This window comes from Mustela putorius, unplaced genomic scaffold, assembly GCF_011764305.1.
Source record: "Mustela putorius furo isolate JIRA1106 unplaced genomic scaffold, ASM1176430v1.1 tig00000224_pilon_pilon_pilon, whole genome shotgun sequence".
NCBI classification, from domain to species: Eukaryota; Metazoa; Chordata; class Mammalia; order Carnivora; family Mustelidae; genus Mustela; species Mustela putorius.
In genome coordinates, this window is record NW_025421321.1 from 17,164,836 (window position 1) to 17,187,920 (window position 23,085).

The 23,085-nt window shown below is 40.5% G+C and overlaps 1 protein-coding gene across 7 annotated transcripts in view; it reads right to left on the minus strand.

Annotated features, from left to right (window-relative positions):
- CRACDL (CRACD like) overlaps positions 1–23,085 on the minus strand; it is a 133,606-nt gene that overhangs the window by 36,786 nt on the left and 73,735 nt on the right. For 6 of the 7 annotated variants that reach the window (XM_045077796.1, XM_045077795.1, XM_045077798.1 and 3 more), the window contains 4 exons: positions 19,066–19,145; positions 7,639–7,807; positions 648–783; positions 147–311 (listed from right to left, as the gene is read on the minus strand). In XM_045077796.1, coding sequence (XP_044933731.1) covers positions 147–311; positions 648–783; positions 7,639–7,807; positions 19,066–19,135 — 540 coding nt within the window. In that variant the 5' untranslated portion in view covers positions 19,136–19,145. Of the gene's footprint in view, positions 1–146; positions 312–647; positions 784–7,638; positions 7,808–19,065; positions 19,146–23,085 lie in introns of those variants that run through there. The other variant, XM_045077799.1, reaches the window with a different exon arrangement.

Genomic DNA, 23,085 nt, shown 5'->3' on the forward strand with positions numbered 1-23,085 from the left:
TACCTGGTCTGGAATACCGCCTGGCCACACAGACCATGGGACTCTTACATAAGGAGCACACGGGGGCCACCAGAGCACACCCCCACCCTCAGTGCCCTTTGAAGTGGGTGCACGCCAAGCCACGAGGTGGCACAGGCTTCACTTGCCTTTATGGTTGTGCCAGGACCGATGTCAGGTAGCAGGGACATCTCTGGGGGGCTCCTGGGTAGACCGTCATCCTCAGAACTCATTCCGGCGTCATCTCCCCGCTTGGCAGGAAGGCCCCCCGGAGGAGGTGGCGGCTCCATTTTCACATTACACTGTATTTTTAGCTAGATTGTAATAAAGAACATTTGCTCTTATTTTCATCAGCAACTTCTTATCAACAAATCTTCCTGCTCCCATTCATTCATTCAGGGTCTATTTTCAATGTCCCTGCCTGGTGTAGTGGACTGAACTGAAAAGCGTTGTCTGCCACCATACTTCCTGCTCTTGAAAATGAGTGGTGACAATTCAGGATGAGTCAGGATCTGTCTGTAAGTAATTCGGAGTGTCCTGCATGCAATTATACTTCAGAATATGTCAAATAACAAGTAGAAAATAACTTGAAAATGTCTTGACTCGTATTTGACATACATACCAAGTGCCACTGCCAAGGAGAAGTTTACCTGCAGGGCTTTAATCCGGTCGCACACATTTTCTTGGGAAAATACCCGCACAGGTCGAGGGGGATCTTGTCCCGACTCAGGAATGAAAATACTGTCATGCGACAGGGCCCGGCTACCCAGTGCGCTCCTCGACTCCCTAGGACACAAGAGGCACCATGAGAGTCTGCACTCCTCCCCGTCTCATGCTGGGTGCGCAGGATGGACAGGAGGGCCGGGGCCGAGGGGCACAGCCACAGTAAGCTCTCAGTTGTATTTATTTTTAAATGGCTTTTCACTCCGGTTTATCCCCACCCTGTCAAATACCACAGCCAATGATGAGGAGCACTGCAGAGGTAGGGATTTTCCTGACAGCTCTGAAGGTTGTGTGAATTCTTTTTATTAATGGGAAAACCAGGGTTTGATGTGGTGTGAGGTCCAAGACAGCAGGCCTGCAAGAGGAAGGGCTGGCTGGGTGGGGTGCGGGGTGTGTGCAGAAGACTGTGCTGGATGCCTGAGGAAGGTGAAATCATTCCTGTGGGCAAACAGGCCGGTCCTCAGTAGGCTAGATGTCGTGTCTGCACAGCAGCTGAGGATTTGCCTGACAGAGGCATCCTGGCAAGGCGGTCCAAAACACACATCCACGGACTGGGTTTGAAATGGGAACTGCTGATCTGCAAAGCTGTGCCCTCTTTTCATTACCTGCTGTGAATGATCTGTCTAATCCAGCTTGTGTGCCTAGCCCTGGAGCACAGATGGTGGGGCCTTTCCATCATCCCCATCCCGGCCTCTGCCCCAGCTCCGAGCTCGAGACTCCATTTAGGAACCGAGTGCACAGGACATTCACACAGTGTCTGTCCTAAGAGGATGTGGGAGTTAGCTGTCTGAACAATAGGTGGAAGGAGATGATTGAGACCCAATGATGAAGGAAGGAAAACCTGCCCCCACCGGCACTGGGCATCTGTGCTCTATGCTCCCCCACCCGCAGGCTGCCCCAGGCATCCTGTTCTCTGTGTGGCATTAAGAACTCTTGGGGGTGGTCCCACTCCACTGTAGATCACATTTTGTTGGTTAATGGTGCTTGCCAACTTCTTTCTAGCTCATGGTAGTGAGTCTGCATCAGGGGAACCTAGAGGCTCCCAGAAGGATGTGTCCTCACTCTTCTGGGAGGGTATGAAGCCCAGTGAAAGAACCCGGCAGGCCCTCCCTGCCAGCGGCATCTCCTGTTACAAAGATCACATGCACACCTGCCTTTCCTTCCTACTGTGGGTAGCCCATAGTCATGCCCTTTGAGAACCATAACCACTACTCCAATGTCTCTACTCTTGGTATAAGCAGAAGTTGAGAGAGCATGAAAAGGCCTCTGCAAAGATACACTGGCAAAAACATAGAAGGTCATACACTCAGGGCCATTCATTACTATTACAGAAGGAAGAGACCACCAACATCCCAAATGGCCCTCAGCAGGTATCTGCATAAACCAAGGCACATCATCTAATGAAGACTCCTTCCCACCCTGCAGGTGACCATGTGGTAGGGCAGCACCAGACTGCACAGAGTGGAAAATGAAGCAGAGTGCATGACAAGGTTTATGGTATGTCAGCTCTATGTGGGGAAGGGGTGTCTGAATATAGGTGAACATAGGTGAAGAGGTATGTTGTTTGCTTACATTTTAAAACATAAAAATAGAAGGATACGTAATAGTTTCCGTTGGGGGGAGGGACAAGACATGATCGGGGAACAGGGTGCCAAGGTACTTATACATGTATAATTTTGCCTTTAGAATTATGTAAATGTTTTATATAGTTAAACGACAAAATCAGACAAAAAGAGAAATAAGATAATCTCTGAAACTAGAAAACAAACAGAAATAAACGAGCCTAATTTTATATCATATTGTTAGCATAACTGCACAGAGGACAGAATGGTTTCAAGTGATTTTAACTCAACATCCAAGTGACTGCTTTTTTTTTTTGAGAGAGAGGGTGAAGGAGAAGTGAGGGGAAGAGGGGAGAGGGAGAGAGAGAGCATGGAGCCCAACAAGAGGTTTGATCTCACAACCCTGAAATCATGACCTGAGCTGAAACCAAGAGTTGGACATTTAACTGAATGAGCCGCCCAGATGACTTTTGGTGCCCCCCAGATGACTTTTGACTCTCCATTCATAACAGGATAAATTCCAAGAACAAAAGAACCCACAAAGTTATAAAATTACACTTGGTAATCTTTTTGGTAGCAATACTGATTTTTAAAAATGGTACAGAACAATCTTAATAGACGTAACCTCTATGTGGGAAAGCGGGGTAATGAGATTATTGTAGGTATATTATATGAGGAAGAAAGTGAATAATTTTGTTAATATCACTAGGAACTAAGTGTATAAGAGAACAGAGAATTCAAATAATTAAAGTAAAAAAATTTGTCTTAAGTTTGAACTGGAAATATCAGTGAGTTATTTTTCTCTTAAAAAACAGAATTTATTTTCTAGTATCTAATCTACTGAAGAAGTCTAGAAGCAATGAGAGCCAGCTAGCAATCATCACCTCTGGCAGCTAGACTGTGGTCTCTAAAAATCATTTCATACTAAAAGGAATGGGGACCATATGAAGAGGTGGCTGATCGTAGGTCTAGGCCTGGAAATGTACCAAATAAAGCAGGGATTTCTCATCGTATAAGGAAGCAAGGAAGGTTTCAAAAATAAATGGGGTCATGTCGAAAGAACCCAGGAGCTAATCTGAAGTGACTCCCAGTAGTGTAAGATGAGGTATTGTGAGCATAAAAATGAATACTGTCATGTGCTAAAGCAAATAAAATATATAAAAATCCATGCATTCACAATGATATATATTAAAAAAAAAAAAAAACCCCAAAACTCATTGGTTTGTGCTGGAAGTGAGGGTACCAGCTAGAGCACCAGAGCGTTACTCTGAAGGTAGATTGGTGAAAGGAGAACCAGGCATTATTCTGCCTTTCACGGACAACTTGCATGTTACAGAAACCAAGGGGTTGATGGAAAAAAGTTCTCCACCAGGTAAGAATTCCAGCTAACATATGCAGAATGAGTGATACAATTAGGAAAGCCACCATTTTGCAATAAAATAATGGATCCAGGCAATGATCATCAGTAGGTGTTGAAACCATTAGGTGAAGGTTTGTGGAGCTATCACATGGAGAGAGACCCCTGACCCCACTGTTCTGTCTCAGTGTTGTGAGAAGTGGGACAACCAGATGGCATGTGCCTCATGAGGCGATGTGACAGTAAGTACCCAGTACCTTCTTGAACCTAAATCGAATTAAATATCCAGATCCATCTAACATTTTACAAGAGATTCAGAGACTATAAAAACGAGTTAAATCACACCAAGAGAAAGCAAATCCAGAATGTGGGATATTTGGCAGAGAAAATTACCTTGCTTCTCCATCAGATCAATGGCATGAAACAAAGTGGGGTGGGTCGAGAGGGAGAAGGAAAATCATTACAGAATAAGAGACTTAAAAAGCATAACAACACAGACACAATAAATGGTTGTCAGCCTTTTAAACCCACAGGGTCCCATGTGGTTTGCCAGCATTAACGCACCTTGACAAATGGAACTCTTTGGATCTGGTGTTGGATGAGAAGTTGCTACAGAATCTAGAAAGCACACAGACTCTCAAAGGGGCTAAAAAGTGCCTCTAAGATTTTGTCCGTTATATAGTCAGTTAATTTATAACAAAGAAGCCAAGAATATACAATAAGGAAAGGACAGTCACTTCTGTAAATGGTACTGGAAAAACTGAATAGCCACAAGTGAAAGAATGACACTGAACCCTATCTTACACCATAGAAAAAATGAATTAAAGACTTAGATATTAAGACCCAAAACCATAATACTCTTGGAAGAAAACAGGTAGTAAGTGACCTTGACATGGGTCATGGCAATAATTTCTTAAAAGCAAAGGCAACAAAAGAAAAATAAAGAATGAGACTATATCAAATTTAAAATCTTCTACACAGCAAAGGAAACCATCAACAAAATGAAAAGACAACCTAGAGAATGGGAGAAAATATTTGGAAATCATATTATCTGATAAGGGGTTAATATAAAAAATATATAAAGGACTCATATAAATCAATAGCAAGAAAAAAAAATCTGATCCAAAATAGGCAGAGGAAATAAATAGACATTTTCCCAAAGACACACAAATGGCTAACAGACACATGAAAAGATGTTCAATATCACCCATTGTTAGGGAAATGCAAATCTCACACTTGTTAGAATGGCTATCATCAAAATGGTAAGAGATAAATGTTGGTGAGGATGTGGAGAAAAACAAACTTTTTCGCAGTGTTGGTGGGAACATAAGTCGGTGTAGTCACTGCGGAGAAGTGCATGGAGGCTCCTCAAAAAATTTAAAATAGAACTACCATAGGATCCAGCAATTCTACTTCTGGGTATTTATCCAAAGGAAATGAAATTAGGATCTTGAAGAGATATCTGCCCTCCTATACTCACTGCATTATTCACAACAGCCAAAATATGGAAACAATCCAAGTGTCTATCAATATGAAGATTGTTAATATCACTAGAAGCCAAGTGTATAAGAGAACAGTGAATTCAAATAATCAAAGTAAAAAAATTTGTCTAAAGTTTGAACTGGAAATATCAGTGAGTTATTTCCATCCAGATGGATGGATACAGAAAATGTAGTCTGAATGTGTGTGTATACATATACACATGGTATGTTACTAAGTTACGAGAAAGGGGGACATCCCTGGGTTTGTGACAACATGGATGAGCCCCAGGGGCGTTACACTAAGTGCAACAAAGAAAACAGAGAAAGATAAAAAACTGTATGATTTCACTTAAATGCAGAATCTAAGAAAATTGAACTCACAGAACACATAGTAGATGGTGGTTACTAGGGGTTGCAGGGTGGAGGACATGGCACAAACTTCCAGTTCTTTTTTTTTTTTTTTAAGATTTTTTTTATTTATTTGAGAGAGAGACAGTGAGAGAGAGCATGAGCGAGGAGAAGGTCAGAGAGTGAAGCAGACTCCCCATGGAGCTGGGAGCCCGACTCAATCCCTGGACTCCGGGATCATGACCTGAGCCGAAGGCAATCGTCCAACCAACTGAGCCACCCAGGCGTCCCAAACTTCCAGTTCTAAGATGAGGAAGCAAGGACATTGACAGCACAGTTTTGTATGGCACAGTCATTATCGTTAATACTCTTGTATTATACACTTGGAAATTGTTAAGAGTCTAGATCTTAAATACTCTCGCCTTAAAAAATAAATAGTAATTAGGGGACGTGATGCAGGTGTTAGCTCTACGGTGGTAATCTGTTTTTAATATATATGTGTATTAAATCAACATGTTATATGCCTTAAAATTCCAAAAAGTTATGTATTAATTTTCTTCCAGTAAAGTTGGGGGAGGAAAAGATCTTGTCTTATCCTCTGTGTTGCTCCCTAAAAGCAATGCACTTCCTGGGCCTCATCAGACCCCACCCCTAGCCTAGCATCACTCTGGCAAACTCCTCCCCACCTCCATCAAGGAGCCAGATGCATGGCTTGGTCCCAGGACCTTGAGATCATGACCTGAGCCAAAGGCAGATGCTGAACTGACTGAGTCACCATGGCGCTCCGTCAGCAAATTTTTACCAGTAATTGAGGACCTGGCCCCTGCCAGGTGCTGGGAACATAAAGATAAAAAGGAATTTGTCCCCATTGTCTGTGGGCTCCAGAGACAATGAGGAGACACATAAGTAGAGAGGTCATTTCTCACAAATGTACAGACACACACACCCTGCTCCCCGCTCTGCTGTGGTCCTGTTCTCTGGTTGGAAGGGCCACTGTGTTCGGGTCAAGAGACAGGGCATGGGCAGTGAGTGAGTGTTATAATTTCCCTGGGGCTGGTCCAGTGAAGACATTTACTAATCAGCAGGATTATCATGATAATGTCTTGCTCCTCCATAATTTGGAGCACACTGTCTTAAAAAATGCGTGCACCGCCCGTCCTCCACGCTCTTGATGAAGTGTAATGTGGGTCCTTTCGGCTCCCTGCCAGCACCAGGAAAGACAAAAAACCCACCAAAAACCCCGAAAGAAAAAAAAAACTTGAATCTTTCCACTTCAGTCATTTGGTGCCACCAAGTGGTCAACGCAATTTCTACTCCTCTAAAGCCGGCAAGGAGCTGGGGGGAGAAGAAGGGGACCGGGATCCTGCAGTACCAGGATCCTGAAACTTGTGACCCTGTCCTAGCCGGGTCTGTTCCCCCACCCCAAGGGTCATTATACCTTCTGTGGAAACAAACTATGTTTGTTGCATGGCAACAAATCTGTTTTCTCCCCCCTTTTATTCATAGAAGTGACTTCTGGAATCACTGAAGCAGGCATACTGCAACTCTATTTTGGTGAGGTACTAATTCTAGAAATAAGGATTACTTCACTAGATTTCCCCCAAGTTTTCATACCTATTGATTCTATTGTATCCAACAAGAATTTTGGATGATTTTTCCAAGACTTTCCCCCACCCCTCTCTCCTTCTAATGGAAAATTTTCTTATTAGATAGTTCAAAGTTCAGGCTTAGAGAGATGTATTTTCCTTGTATATTCTATGCCTTCAAAAGAGTGTTAAGTCATATAAAATCATGGCTTGTGTCCTAATCTTACAGCTTTCACTTGCAGGGCAATGGGCAAGTTCTCCAAAACTTCTCTAGAGCTTGGTTTGCTTACTTATACGATGGTAGTTCTGGCCTCCTCTCCCACAGTGATTGGAGACTTTTAATAAACACAGCACTTGGCACATAGGTACGTATAATGTTTTCCCTCAACCTTCTCCATCCCTATATATGAAAAGACAGAAAATACAACTTCCCTGGAAGAACCTCCAGTGGAATTCCCTAGAAGAGAAAGAGACTCAGAAATCCAGCCAGTTACTAGGACACCAAGACAGAGTATCTGGGTCCTCTCACACTCCCACCGGCTTATTGGGGCACAGGAGCCTGAAGGATGGATGGGGTAACTTACTCGAGCTCATCCTCTGAGTCATATCCTACTGGCCCCGACTCGATGGCAATCACCTCACTTTTCGCCTGACTTTGTTTCCAGGTGCTATTTCCGGTGGAAGACGTGGATTCCTTTCTCTTCTTTTTCCCGAAGAACTTCTTAAATGTCTTAAACTTGGATTTTTTCTTTCCTATGCAGAAAGAATGCATGTGGTTACTTGCTGAGCACGTGTGAGGTGTGCACCATGCATCCATTACTTACTCCTGGGAAGTCCTTTTTCCACACAGAAGTACGTGAAGTACACAGACAACTGCTTTTGCACATCTGAAAAAATCGATCCCACAACTCTGTGATCATGACCTGAGCCGAGATCAGGAGTAGGATGCTTAAATAACTGAGCCACCTGGACACCCTCACATGCTTCTTTTTTTAATTGCTGAGTAACAGTCTACTGTACAAACAAGAGCAAGTTTTTATATCTAAAATATACAGAGCTGAAAGCCAAAAGACCTGGTGAGGTAAAGGCCATGTGTTAGCTCAAATTAGTTTTCTGAATAATCCTCAGCTGCTTCATTTCTCATGAATGTGTGCACCAAGGACAATCAGAGGAGACCCAGCCTCATGGTGCTCACTGGAATGCCAGATGCCAGGAGGAGCTAACAACTTGTGGTGGAAAAGAAAACGTCAAACGGTGGTGGCAGCACTGATCCCCCCCGCTGTACTATGCTTCCTGGATTGTTAGAATTTTTGACACTTTGAAACATTTTGTGATCTCTTCTCTGATGCTTCCTTTATTCTCACCCACAAATTCTATCATGTTTAGGATCCTGTGACGTCACATGACCAGCTCAGGGAACTTCATTCCTTTCCTTCTGAATATTTATGATAAACAACAGAAAGATGTGACATCAGAGATCATCAGGATATGTCAAACATATCTTGAACATTTCCTAAAACAATTTATTGGTTTTATAAGTAAACAATTTTGTAAGCTTCCTTTAAAAAAAAAAAAAGATGTTATTTGAGAGAAATAGAGCAGGGGAGGGGCATGATGAGCAGGGGGGAAGGGTAGAGGGAGAGGGAGAAGCTGACTCCTTGCTGAGCAGGGAACCTGATGCAGGGCTCAATCCTGGGCCTCTGGGATCATGACCTGAGCTGAAGGCAACCGCTTGATGGACTGAGCCACCCAGCTGCCCCTAGCTGACTTCCTTTTAAAAAAAAAACCAGTATTGAGGGGGGTAGGGAGAGGGTGGTGGGGTTATGGACATTGGGGAAGGTATGTGCTGTGATGAGTGCTGTGAAGTGTGTAAACCTGATGATTCACAGACTTGTACCCCTGTGGCTAATAATACATGATATGTTGATAAAAAACAAAACAAACCCAGTATGTTTATATTTATATGAATGTTCCCTTGGAAAGTTCACATGATCTTGCCTTAATGTGGAGAATTACTTAGGATTACTCTAGCTGGGGGTCCTTATATTATCTTAGGTGGAGCAGATCCCTGCACAAAGGGATATCAGTCCTATAGCTCAGTTTTCTTAGGTTCTAGTGGAAGTTTCTTTACCTTAACAATCACAAAATGTTTATGTTGTTAACTGGTGGTTCTCAATGAGAGTTTATTTATTTACTTTAAAGATTTTTATTTATTTGTTTGACAGAGAGAGAGATCACAAGTAGGCAGAGAGGCAGGCAGAGAGGGGAAGCAGGCTTCCTGCTGAGCAGTGAGCTCGATGCAGGGCTCGATCCCAGGACCCTGAGATCACAACCTGAGCTGGGAGCAGAAGCTTTAACCCACAGAGCCACCCAGGTACCCTCAATGAGAGTTTATTATTTGGAAAGCCTTTAGAATTTTCTGCATTTGCCAGAACACCATCTGGCCTTTGCCTAGCTGACACACTGGTCTGCATCTCTGAAGGTCTGAACACACGTGCAGCCTCGCCGCCCTCTGCAGTCAGAGACGCTGTTTCTGGGCCCACGAGCGTGGCTATGAAGACCCGGTCGGTAACTGCTGACCACTCCTGTCTGAACTGGAAGTGCCTGGTCAGCCAGCCACGTGGGCTCCTGTTAGATCTGTTCACCTGTTAGGTTGTTAAATTAAATTTCTTTAATGGTCACGGGAACTATTTGGATCTTTTACTTCTCGAAATTGTTTTATGAGGTTATGTTTTCCTAGGAATTTGCCTATTTTTTAAAATTTTCAAATTTACTGACATACAGTTATCAATAATATCCTCGTATTATTTTAGTATCCACACCGCCTGTAATAAAGCCCCCTTCCTGAGCTCTAATATTCATTCTTTGTGCCTCCTCATTTTCCCTTGATCAGTGGTACCAGAGATCAATTTTATTTGCCTTTAAAAAATGTTGGCTTTGTTAATTCTCTCTGTTGAATGTTTATCTTTTTGTTCTATTCATTTCTGTTCTTATCGTTATTCTTTTTCTTCTATTTTCTTCAGATTTACTGTGCTATCTTTTTAAACAACTTAGCTAATTAATTTTTAGGCTTCTTTTTATAGTATATATATTTAAGGCAATACATTTCTCCCTAAATTCCTTTTAGCTGCATCCACATTTTTTAACAGCATGGACGATGTTTATTTCTTTCTTTATTATTTTTTTATTATCATGATCAATTAGCCAGAATAGAGTACATCATTAGTTTTTGATGTAGTATTCAATGATTCATTAGTTCCAAGTTTTGATATATTTTCATTATTACTAAAATATTGTTGAAATATCTTCTAATTTCCATTATAAAACCTTCTTAGACCTAAAGGTTATTTAGATAAGTGGATCTTAATTTCCAAGCATTTGGAGATTTTCTTAGTATCTTTCTGTTACTGATTTCCAGCTTAAGTGCTCTGTGATCAGTGAGTATCTGGGTGATTTGAAACCATTCAAATGTGTTAAGATTTGCTTTACAGCTTACCATAAATTTGTAAATGTCCCCAGTGTGCTCAACAATAATGTATGTTTGCCAATGTTCTGTATGTGTCCATTAGAAGAAGACTTTTTTCTTTTTAATTATGTTGTGTAGGTATGTTGTACCTTTACTAATTTTTAATACATTTGTTCTATCAGTTGCTGATGGACATGTGATATGGCCCTCTTTATCTTTAGTGATACTTTTTGCCTTAAATTTTATTTTGATTGCTTTTAATGTATCTACTGAGCTTCCTTTCTCCTAGTGTTTACAAGATGCATGTTTTTCTATCCTTTTACTTTCAGATTTTCTGAATCCTTCTACCTAGGATGTAAGTTTTAGAAATCCAGTCTGATGATCTTTAACTTCTAACTCGAACAATTATTGTAATTAGTCTACTTACACTTACTGTAACTACTGCTATGTTAATAAAAACAAGTCTACATCTTAATACTTTTCCGTAATCTCCTCTTCTTGTTGTCTTTTGGATTAGCTGACTTTTAAAAGTTATGCCACTCTTCCCACCACGAATTTGTAAGCTATGCCTTTAATGTCTGTTTTGTCCAGTAATTACCTTGAAACTATGCTATGCATTCTATTGTAGAACAAAACAAGGAACTTAGAATACTTCAATCCTATTTATATGCCCTATTGTTTTCATTCTTTGAAAAACCCAGAAGATATTCTTCTATGTTCATTTAGATGTGTCTGCTTGTTTCTCATTTTCCTTGCTTGTCATTCTTCTTGTGTTCCAGACCTTCCATCTAGGGCAATTTTCCTTTGGAATCTGCTTTGGGAGGGTCTGCTGAGGACAAATTCAGTTTCTGTTTGTCTGAAAATGGCTTTATACCTCCTTCATGCCTAAAATATATTTTTCCTAGGTATAACTTTCTAGGTTGGCAGTTATTTTTTTCTAAGTTATTCTTTCAATAATACTGAAAGATTATTTCACTGTTTGGCAGCTTCCATTGTGCAGTGGAGAAGTCAGTTGTCAGCTTCTGCTCCTTTGAAGGTCATCTTTTTTTTTCAGAATGATTTTTCATTTTGTCTTTGATTTTCTACATTTTCACTGTATATGGATTTCCTTTTATTTATTCCTCCTGGGGTTCATTTGATTTCTTAAATCTGTGGGTCAGGTCATCATTTTAAAAAATCTGTTCCAGAAGATTCCCTGCTATTCTCTCCTCCCTTGAGACTTTGGTCATGTGTATGTTCTATTCTTTCACTTATTTTTGTGCCTCTTATACTTTTCTGTACCTCCCATCATTTTACCATTCAGTGCTACATTCTGTATACCTTCTTGTGATTGGTCTATCCTGAGCTGATAGATTCTGCTGTTAAACTCATCCACTGAATTTCTAATTGTAACAGTTCTAAAAAAGCCATTTGATGGTTTTCAAATCTGGTATGTCATTTTTTAAAAAGTTATTTTAGAAATTATACAGTAAAGCCAGACTGCCTGGGTGGCTCAGTCAGTTGAACGTCTCTTGATTTCGGCTCAGGTCATGATCTCAGGTTCGTGAGTTTGAGCCCCGTGTTGCGCAACGTGCTAGGTGTGGAGCCTGCTTGGGATTCTTTCTCTCCCTCTCCCTCTTTCTGTCTCTTAAAAAAAAATTACATAGTAAAATTCACTTTTTGGGGGGGACATATAGAGCTTCATAATTATCTCAAGATATAAAACTTTACCACAACTCTTCATACTGTCCTTTTGTAGCCAAACCTGTCCCCTAGCTTTCACCTCTAGAAACCACTGATAGCTTCTCTGTTCCTATAGTTGTACCTTTTCCAGAATGTCATATAGATGGAATCATATAGTATGTGTCCTTTTGATTCTGGGTTCTTCTTCTCAGCACTACACATTAGAGACTCACCCATGCAGTTACATCCATCAGTAGTTTGTTCCTTATTACTGCCAAGTACATTGTAGGGAAAGACCACTTTATTTAAACATTGAGCAAGCTGAAGGACATCTGGATTCACTTCAGTTTTTGGCAATTATGAATAAAGTTGTTATAGGTTTCCTTTTTTTTTTTTTTTTTTTTAAGAAAGAAAGAGAGACTACGAGTGAGGGGATGGGGAGAGGGGAAGGAGAGGGAGAGAGTGAATCTCAAGCAAACTCCACCCTGAGCCAAGCTGGACAATGGGGCTCATTCTCACCACCCTGAGATCATGACTGGAGCTGAAATCAAGACTCGGAGGCTTAACCAACTGAGTCACCTAGGCGCCTCTTGTTAAAGTTTTCATTTCTCTTAGGTTAATACCTAGGAGCAGGACTGCTGGATCACAGACTAAAGATATATTTAATTTGACAAGAAAATGCTGAAATATTTTTGAAAGCGGCTGTACCCTTCTGCATTCTCAACAGCAGTATGAGGATTCCAATTTCCAATTTCCAATTTCCCTGAATCCTCCAGCACCTGCTGCTGTCAGCAGCGGTGTTGTTTCTGTTCTGCTATTCTAACAGGTGTACAGTAATATAGTAGTTTCGACTTGCATTAACTAAAAGTTGAGCACTTTTTCATGAGCTCATTTGCCATCTGTGTATCTTCTGGGGTAAAGCATCTTTTAGAACCTTTGCCTATTTTTTATTTGAGTTGTTTGTTTTCGTACTATTGAATTTTGAGAGTTCTAAACACAAGTCCCTTGTCAAGGATGACTTACAAATATCGCCTCCCAGGCTGTGACTAGTCTTTTCATTTTCTTAACAGGGTCTTTCACAGAGAAATTTTTTAAATTTTAATGAAGTCCAAGTTAGGGATGGAGGTGTCCTATCTAAGAATTCTATGTAATTCTAGGTCACCTACATTTTCTATGTTTTCTTTGAAAGGTTTCATAGTGTTACATTTATGCCTATGATATATTTTAAGTTTACTTGTATGTCGTCTGTAGGTGTAGGTGAAAGTTCTTTTTTTTTTTCCCCATCCAGATGTTCAATTTCTTCTAGCACCCTTTGTTGAAAAGACAACCCTCTCTCCACTGAATCAGTGCTCTATCTTTGTCAAAGACCACTTGACCATATTTGCACGGATAGGTCTGTTTTTGGCCTGTGCTCTATCTGCACGTATCCATCCTTTTGTCAGTACTGCACTTGGCTTCATTATTGCAGCTTTACAGTAAGTCTTGAAATCAGGTAATAGGAGTTCTCCAATTTTGTTCTTTGTCCAAATTGTTTTCACTATTCTAGTTCTCTTGCTGTTTCATGTAAATTTTGGGATCAGCTTGTCAATGCTGGAAAAATATCCCGCTGGGATTTTGATTGTTTCATTTTATTCCTCCTCCTCCTTCCCATCCCTGTCAGGTTATTTCAAAGCAAATCCTCCCAGATACTATGATCACTTCATCCAATGGATCTGGTTTCTTCCTAAATAAAAAAATCTTTGACTTTTCATGGAAATCAAATGAATGATCCTTGGTCTTCACGCTTGCTGAACCATGTCCAGCCTTCCCCAGCGGATGTATAAACAGTCTCCTCTCCCCCAAAGGTATGAATGCACCATTCTGAAGCTCAGTTTGGGGGAGAACTGACATTGTAGCAACACCGAGTCTTCCAATCCATAAATGTGGTTTTAGTCCATTCAGACTTCTATAATAAAGTACCATAGACTGGGTAGCTTATGAGTAACAGAAATTCATTTCTTGCTGCTCTGGAGATGAGAAGCTTGCAATCAGGGAACCAGCATGGTGGGGCTCTGTTGGGAGCCCCCTCATGGGCTGCTGACTGCAAATTCTTGCTGTGCCCGCACGTGGCAGAAAGAAAGCAAGTAGCTCTCTGGCCCCTTCTGATAAAGGCACTAATTCCATTCCTGAGAGCTCCATGCTCATGACCTACCTGCCAGAGGCTCCACCTCCTAATATCATCACATGGAGGGGTTAGGACTTTAACATATGAGCTTTGGGGGGAAATCAGATACTCAGTGCATAACGCTTAATATGCCACTCCATGTATTTAGGTCTTTGCTGATCTAGGACTTTCTTTAAGCAACTCTTTTTTGTATTTTTCAGTATGTGGAGCCTGCATATATTTGGTCAGATATATACCAAAGTATTTTATTTGTGCTATTGTAAATGATACTTTTGAAAATTTAGTTTTTCAATCGTTTATTGCTAGTTACAGAGAAATACAATTGATATTTGTACTTTGACCTGACATCTAACAGTCTCACTAAACTTGAGAGATCTAAGTACTTTTTTGACATTTCATATAATCATGTCATCTGCAAATAAAGATAGTTTTATTTCTTCCTTTCACGTGTATCCCTTTTATTTTTCTCTCTTGCCTTTGAGCACTGGCTATGACACCTTTTATAGTTTCTGGTTCCTTCCAGATACTTTCAAACTTTTAAAAAATTGTCTTTGAATATACTGTGCACAATTGTTTTATAGCACATATATGATAGTTCTGATATTTGATGTCTTTGAGTGTCTGCTTCTCTTGTTTCTGCTGTATATGAGTTTGCTAGGGCTGCTAAAACAGTACCACGAACCAAGCAGCTTCAACGGCAGAGTTGCTCTGGAGTCTCAGTTCTGGAGGCTAGAAGTCTGAGGTCAAGGTGTTTTTGGCACTTTACTTCAAGTCACTGTGACAGGGAAATCTGTTCCATCTCCTCTGACTTCTGGTGATTTGCTGGGAACTGCTGGCATTCCTTGGTGTGTAGATGCCATCATCCTGGTCTGACTTCGTCTTCACACGGTGTTTTCCCTGTGTGTGTCTGTGTCCATATTTTCCCTTTTTATAAGGGCATCAGTCGTAGTGGATTAGGGGCCCACCATCCTCCAATATGACCTTCTCTTAACTAATTATATCTTCAATGACCCAATAAGGGCATTTTTTTGAGCCACTAGGGGTTAGGACTTCAAACTATGACTTCTGGTGAGACATAACTGAACCCAAAATGTGTCAGTTCTCATTCATAGTGCCCTACTGCTTTATATGCTTGATCATCACTGACTGTATGTTTGTCATGGAGCTGAAAACATTTTCTTTAATAATTTGAAGTCTAGATAGAAGGCACCTTTCTTCAGAGAAGATTGCTTGATTCTATAAGGTACCTATGGTCATATCCAGACCAAGAATAATATTAGGCAAGTTCAAGGGCCGAGATTCTCTAAATTACCCAAGTGATGGAAACTCAAGCTACAAATCTATAAAGGGTTGACTTACCCCTGGTTCACAATTACTCAGATTTTATTGCTCCTTGGGCTCCCAACTTATTTTCAGGAGGGTCCTCTCATAGACGGCCCACCTGGAATGGACCTGTACTTTGATATCTGACCCATTGCCTCATCTACCACTCCATGAAGATGTGAAAATGAAATTTCAAAACTTCCAAGATTGGTAAATGATCTGAGAGCAAAAGTGGCTTCTATGCTCATTTATCTTTCTGGATTACCATTTCTTTTTCAATTCTGACCTTCTTATTTCTTATTTTTAAAAAGATTTTTCTTATCTAGAATTTTTTTTTAAAAGATTTTATTTATTTATTTGACAGACAGAGATCACCGGTAGGCAGAGAGGCAGGCAGAGAGAGAGGAGGAAGCAGGCTCCCTGCCAAGCAGAGAGCCCGATGCGGGGCTCGATCCCAGGACCCTGGGATCATGACCTGAGCTGAAGGCAGAGGCTTTAACCCACTGAGCTACCCAGGCGCCCCTTATCTAGAATTTTAAAATCATTTTATTTTTCTTCATCAAGAGAAGTGTACTTTTTCATCCCCATCCCCTATTTCCCCCACCCCCCAGCCACCTCCCCTCTGGTACCCATCAGTTTATTTTCTGTAGTTAAAAATCCGTTTCTTGGGACGCCTGGGTGGCTCAGTTGGTTAAGCGGCTGCCTTCAGCTCAGGTCATGATCCCAGCGTCCTGGGATTCGAGTCCCACATCAGGCTCCTTGTTTGGCTGGGAGCATGCTTCTCCCTCTGCCTCTAGCCTGCCACTCTGTCTGTCTGTGCTTGCGCTCTCTCTCTCTCTCTCTCTCTAACAAATAAATAAAATCTTTAAAAAAAAAATCTGTTTCTTGGTTTGTTTCCCTCTCTCTTTTGCACCCCCCTTGCTTGTTTGTTTTGTTTCTTTAAGAAATGAGTGAGATCATATGGTATTTGTCTTTCTCTGACTGATTTATTTTGCTTAGCATTATACTTTCTAGCTCTATCCATGTTGTTGCAAATGACAAAATTTCATTCCTTTTTATGACTAATATTCCTGTGTGTGTGTGTGTGTGTGTGTGTGTGTGTGCATTTATGTAAACCACATCTTCTTTACCCATTCATCAACTGGTGGACACTTGGGCTGTTTCCAAAGTTTGGCTATTGCAAATAATGCCACAATAAACACGGGGGTGCATGTATCCCTTTGACTTAATGTTTTTGTATTTGGGGATAAATACCAGTAGTGTGATTCCTGGATCACAGGGTAGTTCTATTTTCAATTTTTGAGGAACCTCTATATTGTTTTCCACAGTGGCTATACTAGTTTGCATTCCTACCAACAATGCACAAGGCCTCCTTTTTCTCTAAATCCTCACCAACACTTACTGTTTCTTATGGTTTTGATTTTAGCCATTCTGACAGGTATGAGGTGATATTTCATTATAGTTTTGATCTGCATTTTCCTGATGATAAGTTAGGTTTAGCGTATTTTGATGAATCTGTTGGCCATCTAGAGGTCTTCTTTGAACAGAAGTTCAAAATCAGATATCATGTCTTCTGTCCATTTTTAACTGGATTATTTGTTTTTTGGGGGGTAATGAGTTGTATTAGTTCTTTATATATTTTAGATACTAACCCCTTACTGGATATATCATTTACAAATATCTTCTCCCATTCAGTAGGTTGTCTTTTAGTTTTGTTGATTGTTTCCTTTGCTATGCAAAAGCTTTTTATTTTGATGAAGTCCCAACAGTTTATTTTTGCTTTTATTTCCCTTGCCCATGTATCTAGAAAAATGTTGCTATGGCCAATGTCAAAGAGATTACTGCCTGTGCTCTGTTTTAGGATTTTTATGGTTTTAGGTCTCACATTTTCTTCATTTCGAGTTTATTTTTGTACATGGTAAAAGAAAGTGGTCCAGTTTCATTCTTTTGCATGTGGCTGTCCACTTTTCCCAACACCATTTGTTGAAGCTTATCTAGAATTTTAAATTTTAGCAAAGGGGTTGATGTGAATAATTTAGTTCACTTATTCGGAAAAAAGAATACTTAGTTTCTCTTTTTCTTTTTAAAAACTGATTCCTCATGGTAACCTCTGTAAATATCCAAAACTGGTGATTATGGAGGCTGTTTCATACTAAGGAAACACATCTTCAAAGAGTATTTTCTTGTTTAATTAATAATTCAATATCCTGGAATATGAGAAGTTTTGAATTCCATTTTCTCTTACATTTAATTTTTAAAACCTCACCTTGTATTTAGGCCTATTTGGTGTCTATCAATATGTGACAGAGGAAAAGAAGTTCTAATATGGGATAATAAGGAAAATCTGTCTATAATATATGAAATAGCATCTTTAATGAAATTTTAATATCTGAAGCTAAAGGTTAGCATGTAGGATTTAGTACTAATGGAAGTTGTTCCTCCGGGACTATATCAAAGAAAATCATTACTAGCATTTTAACCTTAAACAAGACAGTGATGGAGACCTTTGTTACTGAAATAAGGTGAGTATAAATGGCTAATCTAGGAAAAAGGTATGTTGTCCAAGGATCAGTGTTTTTTTAAGTTTTTTTTTTTTAAAGATTTTATTTATTTGACAGAGAGAGATCACAAGTAGGCAGAGAGGCAGGCAGAGAGAGAAAGAGGAGGAAGCAGACTCCCTGCTGAGCAGAGAGCCCGATGTGGAACTCGATCCCAGGACCCTGAGATCATGACCTGAGCCGAAGGCAGAGGCTTAACCCACTGAGCCACCCAGGCGCCCGGATCGGTGTTTTTTAATGCCAATTTTACAACTCTATCAAAACACAAATAACAACCGACAGATAACAGTGAACCAATCACATAACTGGGTAACTCTTAGAACATGTAATGAGATCATGAGTCATGGACCTGGAATTTAGCTCAGTAAGGGGTATAATAAAGGTCTCTAAAGGAGAATAAAAGCCATAAAAGAGAGAGATCAAAGGCTCTTTCTTAATAATATTATTTCTTCTGCATGATCAGGCCATCTCATACTTTTTCCAACCACCAGTAGATCCTCTGGATGTTCTTAGGTGATAAATGATTCCATTGCTTTCAAGTCAAACAAACGTGGGGACAGATTTACCTCCAGGAATGAGTAAAGTGACTTTAAAAGCCTGTATTTGACAAGTATGAGGTGATACTCAGGGGTACTGCCCTGATTGGCTTGAAATCATCTGGATATGCTCTCTCGTCACCGTAGGAAGGGCATGGGGTATTTGAACACAGTATGAACTGAACCCCCGCCCCCCCCGCCCTGCCACACACATAATCCAAAGGCTTGGCTCTGTCAGCCTCTCTCCCTGGCCTGCAACCAGACATGGGCTCTTCCCAGAGAAGAAGAAATGAGGGCCTTACCTGTGCTGTCCTCCCCAAGGCCTTCTGCAGTTTCCCGAAGCTTAATATCCATCACCCTTGTGGAAATCATGTCCAGCTCACTAAAATCAGATGGAAATTCTTGTTAAAATGGACATGCTTAACGGAAGGTAACAATGAGTGAAACAGCTTTGCTGACTGCTTTTTGCCCACGACTTCACCTGCACACACCCCAACAAAGAGAGACTCCAGGGCAGAGTACAGGGCAGCGAAATCCAAACACATGTCCACAGCTCAAGATTAGTAGCCTCATAGACGTTTATCTAATCACCAACCAGAGCAATTTCATGGAAATCGATGAACTGGAACGAATGCTACACTAATTTGCACAATACATATTTGTTTCCTTTCTTTCAGAAATGTTTTTTTCAGAAAGTATATTTTCCTCATGGGTGATATTAAGAGAACACTTGTCACGATGAGCACTGAGCAGTGTACAGAAATGCTGAATCATTACATTGTACGCCAAACTGCTATCACACTGATTGTTAGCTGTACCTTGAGAAAGAAAAGGAAATTATATTTTTCTCTTACTCTCTGTAGAAAGTTTAGAAGGTAGACAGAATGAAAATTACCCCAAATCCCACCTTAACCAAGGGTAACCACAATTAAGGTTTTGATTTTCTTCCAATATATTTGTGTGTATGTGCATGCCCACATCTTATTAGGAAGACTGACTTCTTGATTTTCTTGTATCACATCATTAAAATTCTTCATAAGTGTTAATGGCTAAATAATATTTTGATATATAGCTGCAACATCATTAATACATAGTGAGTTCTTTTGAATTTTTATTATGAGAAATCTCAGAGAGATACAGAAATACAGAGAATGTATAATGAACTTAACATATTGTCACTCTTGTTTCATTTTTACACCTTCTTCCTCCCACTCCCACAAGGTTATTTCAAAGCAAATCATCCCAGATATTATTATCACTTCATCCATACAGTCTCATGGTTTCTTCCTAAATTAAAAAGCCCTGGCTCTTTGTGGAAGTCAATTCAAGCTGTGTCCCTGCCTTCCACGGTTGCCTTTAAAACAGGGTCTTCTACTCCATACATACTAACTCACCATTTATATGGAAAGCTGTTTATTACCGGCACTTACTATGAATCCTCAAACTTCATAAGCAGCTCAAACATCCAATTAGCCAACTAATATTTACCACTTGTACACAGCACATAATGGGAAATAATGGGAGAATTACAAAGAAAATATTTAACAAAGGAAAGGAGTTGCTGGTCTTTGCCAGAGTTGGGTATAACATTTAGGTTTTTAATATTAATGGCAAAATGTCCATCTTCTAGTTAGCCAATTCCCGAAAAGGTGAACAAAGTTTTACTGATTTTGTTTCTCCAATGTGCATATAATTTGGCTTCATAAAAATGTCTGGTCAACAGAACGAGGAGAAAAAACCCACATGATCATCTCAAATGATGTGGGAAAAAAATGGCTGACAAAATTCCATACATTAACATAGTAAAAACATTAAATAAGAACAGGAATAGAAGGAAACTCAACATAATAAAGGCCACATCTGACAAATCCAGAGCAAACATCATCCTCAACAGTGAAAAACTGAAAGCTTTTCCTCTAAGATCAGGAACAAGACAAAAGGGACTGATTTCACCACTTCTATTCAATAGAGTATTAGAAGTCCTAGTTAGAGAAAATTAGGCAAGAAAAAGAAGTAGAAGACACCCAAACTGAAAAGGAAGAAGTCAAGGTATTTCTGTTTGCAGATGACATGATCTTATATGTAGAAAACTATAAAGATCCTCCCTAACACAAAAAACTGTTAGAACAAATCAATGAATTCAGCACAGTTGCAGGACACAAAATGAACACATGAAAATCAGTTGTTTCTATACACGGACAATGAACAATCTGAAAAGGAAAATAAGAAAAACGCTTCCATTTCTAACAGCATCAAAAAGAATAAAATACTGAGAAATAAATTTTACCAAGGAGGTGAAAGACGTGTATACTGAAAACTATAAAATGTTGCTGAAAAAAATTAAAGAAGATATCAGAAAATGGAAAGAGATCGCATGTTCATGGACTGAAAAAGGCTTATCGTGATTTCCCCAAAGCAATGTACAGACGCAATCCCTATCAAACTCCCTGATCCCATAGTGTCCTGATATTCTATGAAACTGTGGTGGGGGCAGGGGGATGTGGTACCAGGGCATTTATATGGAAATAAAGAGGGAACAAAGAAGGAAAAGCAGGAAAATGTAAGAAGCAAAGAGAATCAAAATTGTAAGGATTGGTTAAAAGTAACCAACTATTTCCCTGGGTATCATCCTTAAGGCTGCCACTGAACTAGAAAGTTCAAGGGCAAGAGCTTTCTACTGCTTGAGCCACAACAATTGCAATGAACTCTTAAGCATGCAGTGTATCATCTGAACTACCTCATTTAATCCCCAGGAATCTGTAGTATTCACATTTTGGGACCGAGAATATACATCAAATAAAATAATATTTATTTTATTAAATTAATTATAAATTTTATTAATTATAAATTAATATTTATTTTATTAAAATGAAATATTAAATAAGTATATTAACTGGCTCAAAGTAGCAAAGCAGAGACACCAACCTGCATATTCATGTTGACTATATATCTAACAAGGGTGGGCACTTCTTTGGCCTGGGACGCAGTGTGGATGAGACTGACATGCTCCCTGCCTCTTGCAGGTGCTGACCCAGTGAAGGTGAGAGTCCTGAGCTATCATCAGAGGGGTTTCAGGAAAGCTAGGAAATCCAAAGGATATGCACCTCCTACTGAAACGACTCTGTCTGTTAAACAGCCCTGTGCAGAAACATGCCTGCACCCAGAGGCCAGAGGCCCCAGGAGACCAGCCCCTGGGTTTGCCAGAACATCTCAGTTTAGGGTGAAGGGGTTTAAGGCTGTCATTCTGTATCTGTTATCACCCTTGAGGAGTCATGATCATGCAGGTCTATGTGGAAGAGTGCGTGCACAAGCCCCAGGGGTTGGGGTATAGAAGGGCACTGCATCCCACCGAGGGTGGAGCAGATCTGGATGCTCACACTGGCTTCCGCCTGGCTTGAATGATGCAGCTGTGGTGAAGTCATACATGGCAGCAGGTTCAGGAGCTGGTGGGAGGCCCAAGAGAACAGCCCAGTCTTCAACTTGCTATAAGGCATATCCTGGTGGGGCCGGATGCAGGGAGCACAACCAGATGCCAAGGCTGTTAATGGACTCACACACAGAGGCAAAGATCACCCCACAGATGAAGAGATTACATGGGAATCAGGCTCAGCTTACATGGGAAGTTTTAGAACCTGCTTATATTTTCTGTTCTGAGCATCTTTATACCAAGAAGAGTGTAATATGGTGCAGAGGAAAAGGGCAAAGACTGGGACATCAGGGAGTCCAGGGGTTGAAACCTCACCCCACCACATACCAGTGCTAAGCCTCAGTTTCTCCATATATAAAATGGGGATAAAAGAAAACTTTAATTAAATGGACTGCAAACACAGCACGCACAAGCACTTGCTGAGAACAGCTGTCAGTTTCTGCAGCTTGTTGCCCACCTCATACTAATGCATGTTTTTGCTTTAACGTCAACAAAAGCATGCACAAGCAGCATGTCCTGGTATCGGGGGAGTTTGAATCTATCTCATGAAGACAGTTTGCTTGTGCAAGAGGCTCATGTTAGAGCCAGTGTTACCCAAGATCAAGACATCTGGATTCCCAGAGGACCCCTGTGCTTGTCGAGCAAGGAGAACCAAACCACTGCCAGGTAACTGGTGAGAACACACTCCAGGCCACTCTAGAATGTCCACCCCATGGGACTGTGGAATGTGCATATGGAGGACCTTCCTCTTCACTCAGATACCCCAAGGGGTAATACTATAGAGCTGTTATGATGGAATGTCTTCTCTACTGGGCCCAAGGGCTTGCCTTTCTAAAAACATGTTCTCCAACTCCTAGTAAAATTCAAGGACATGCCAGAAGAAAGAAAACCATAA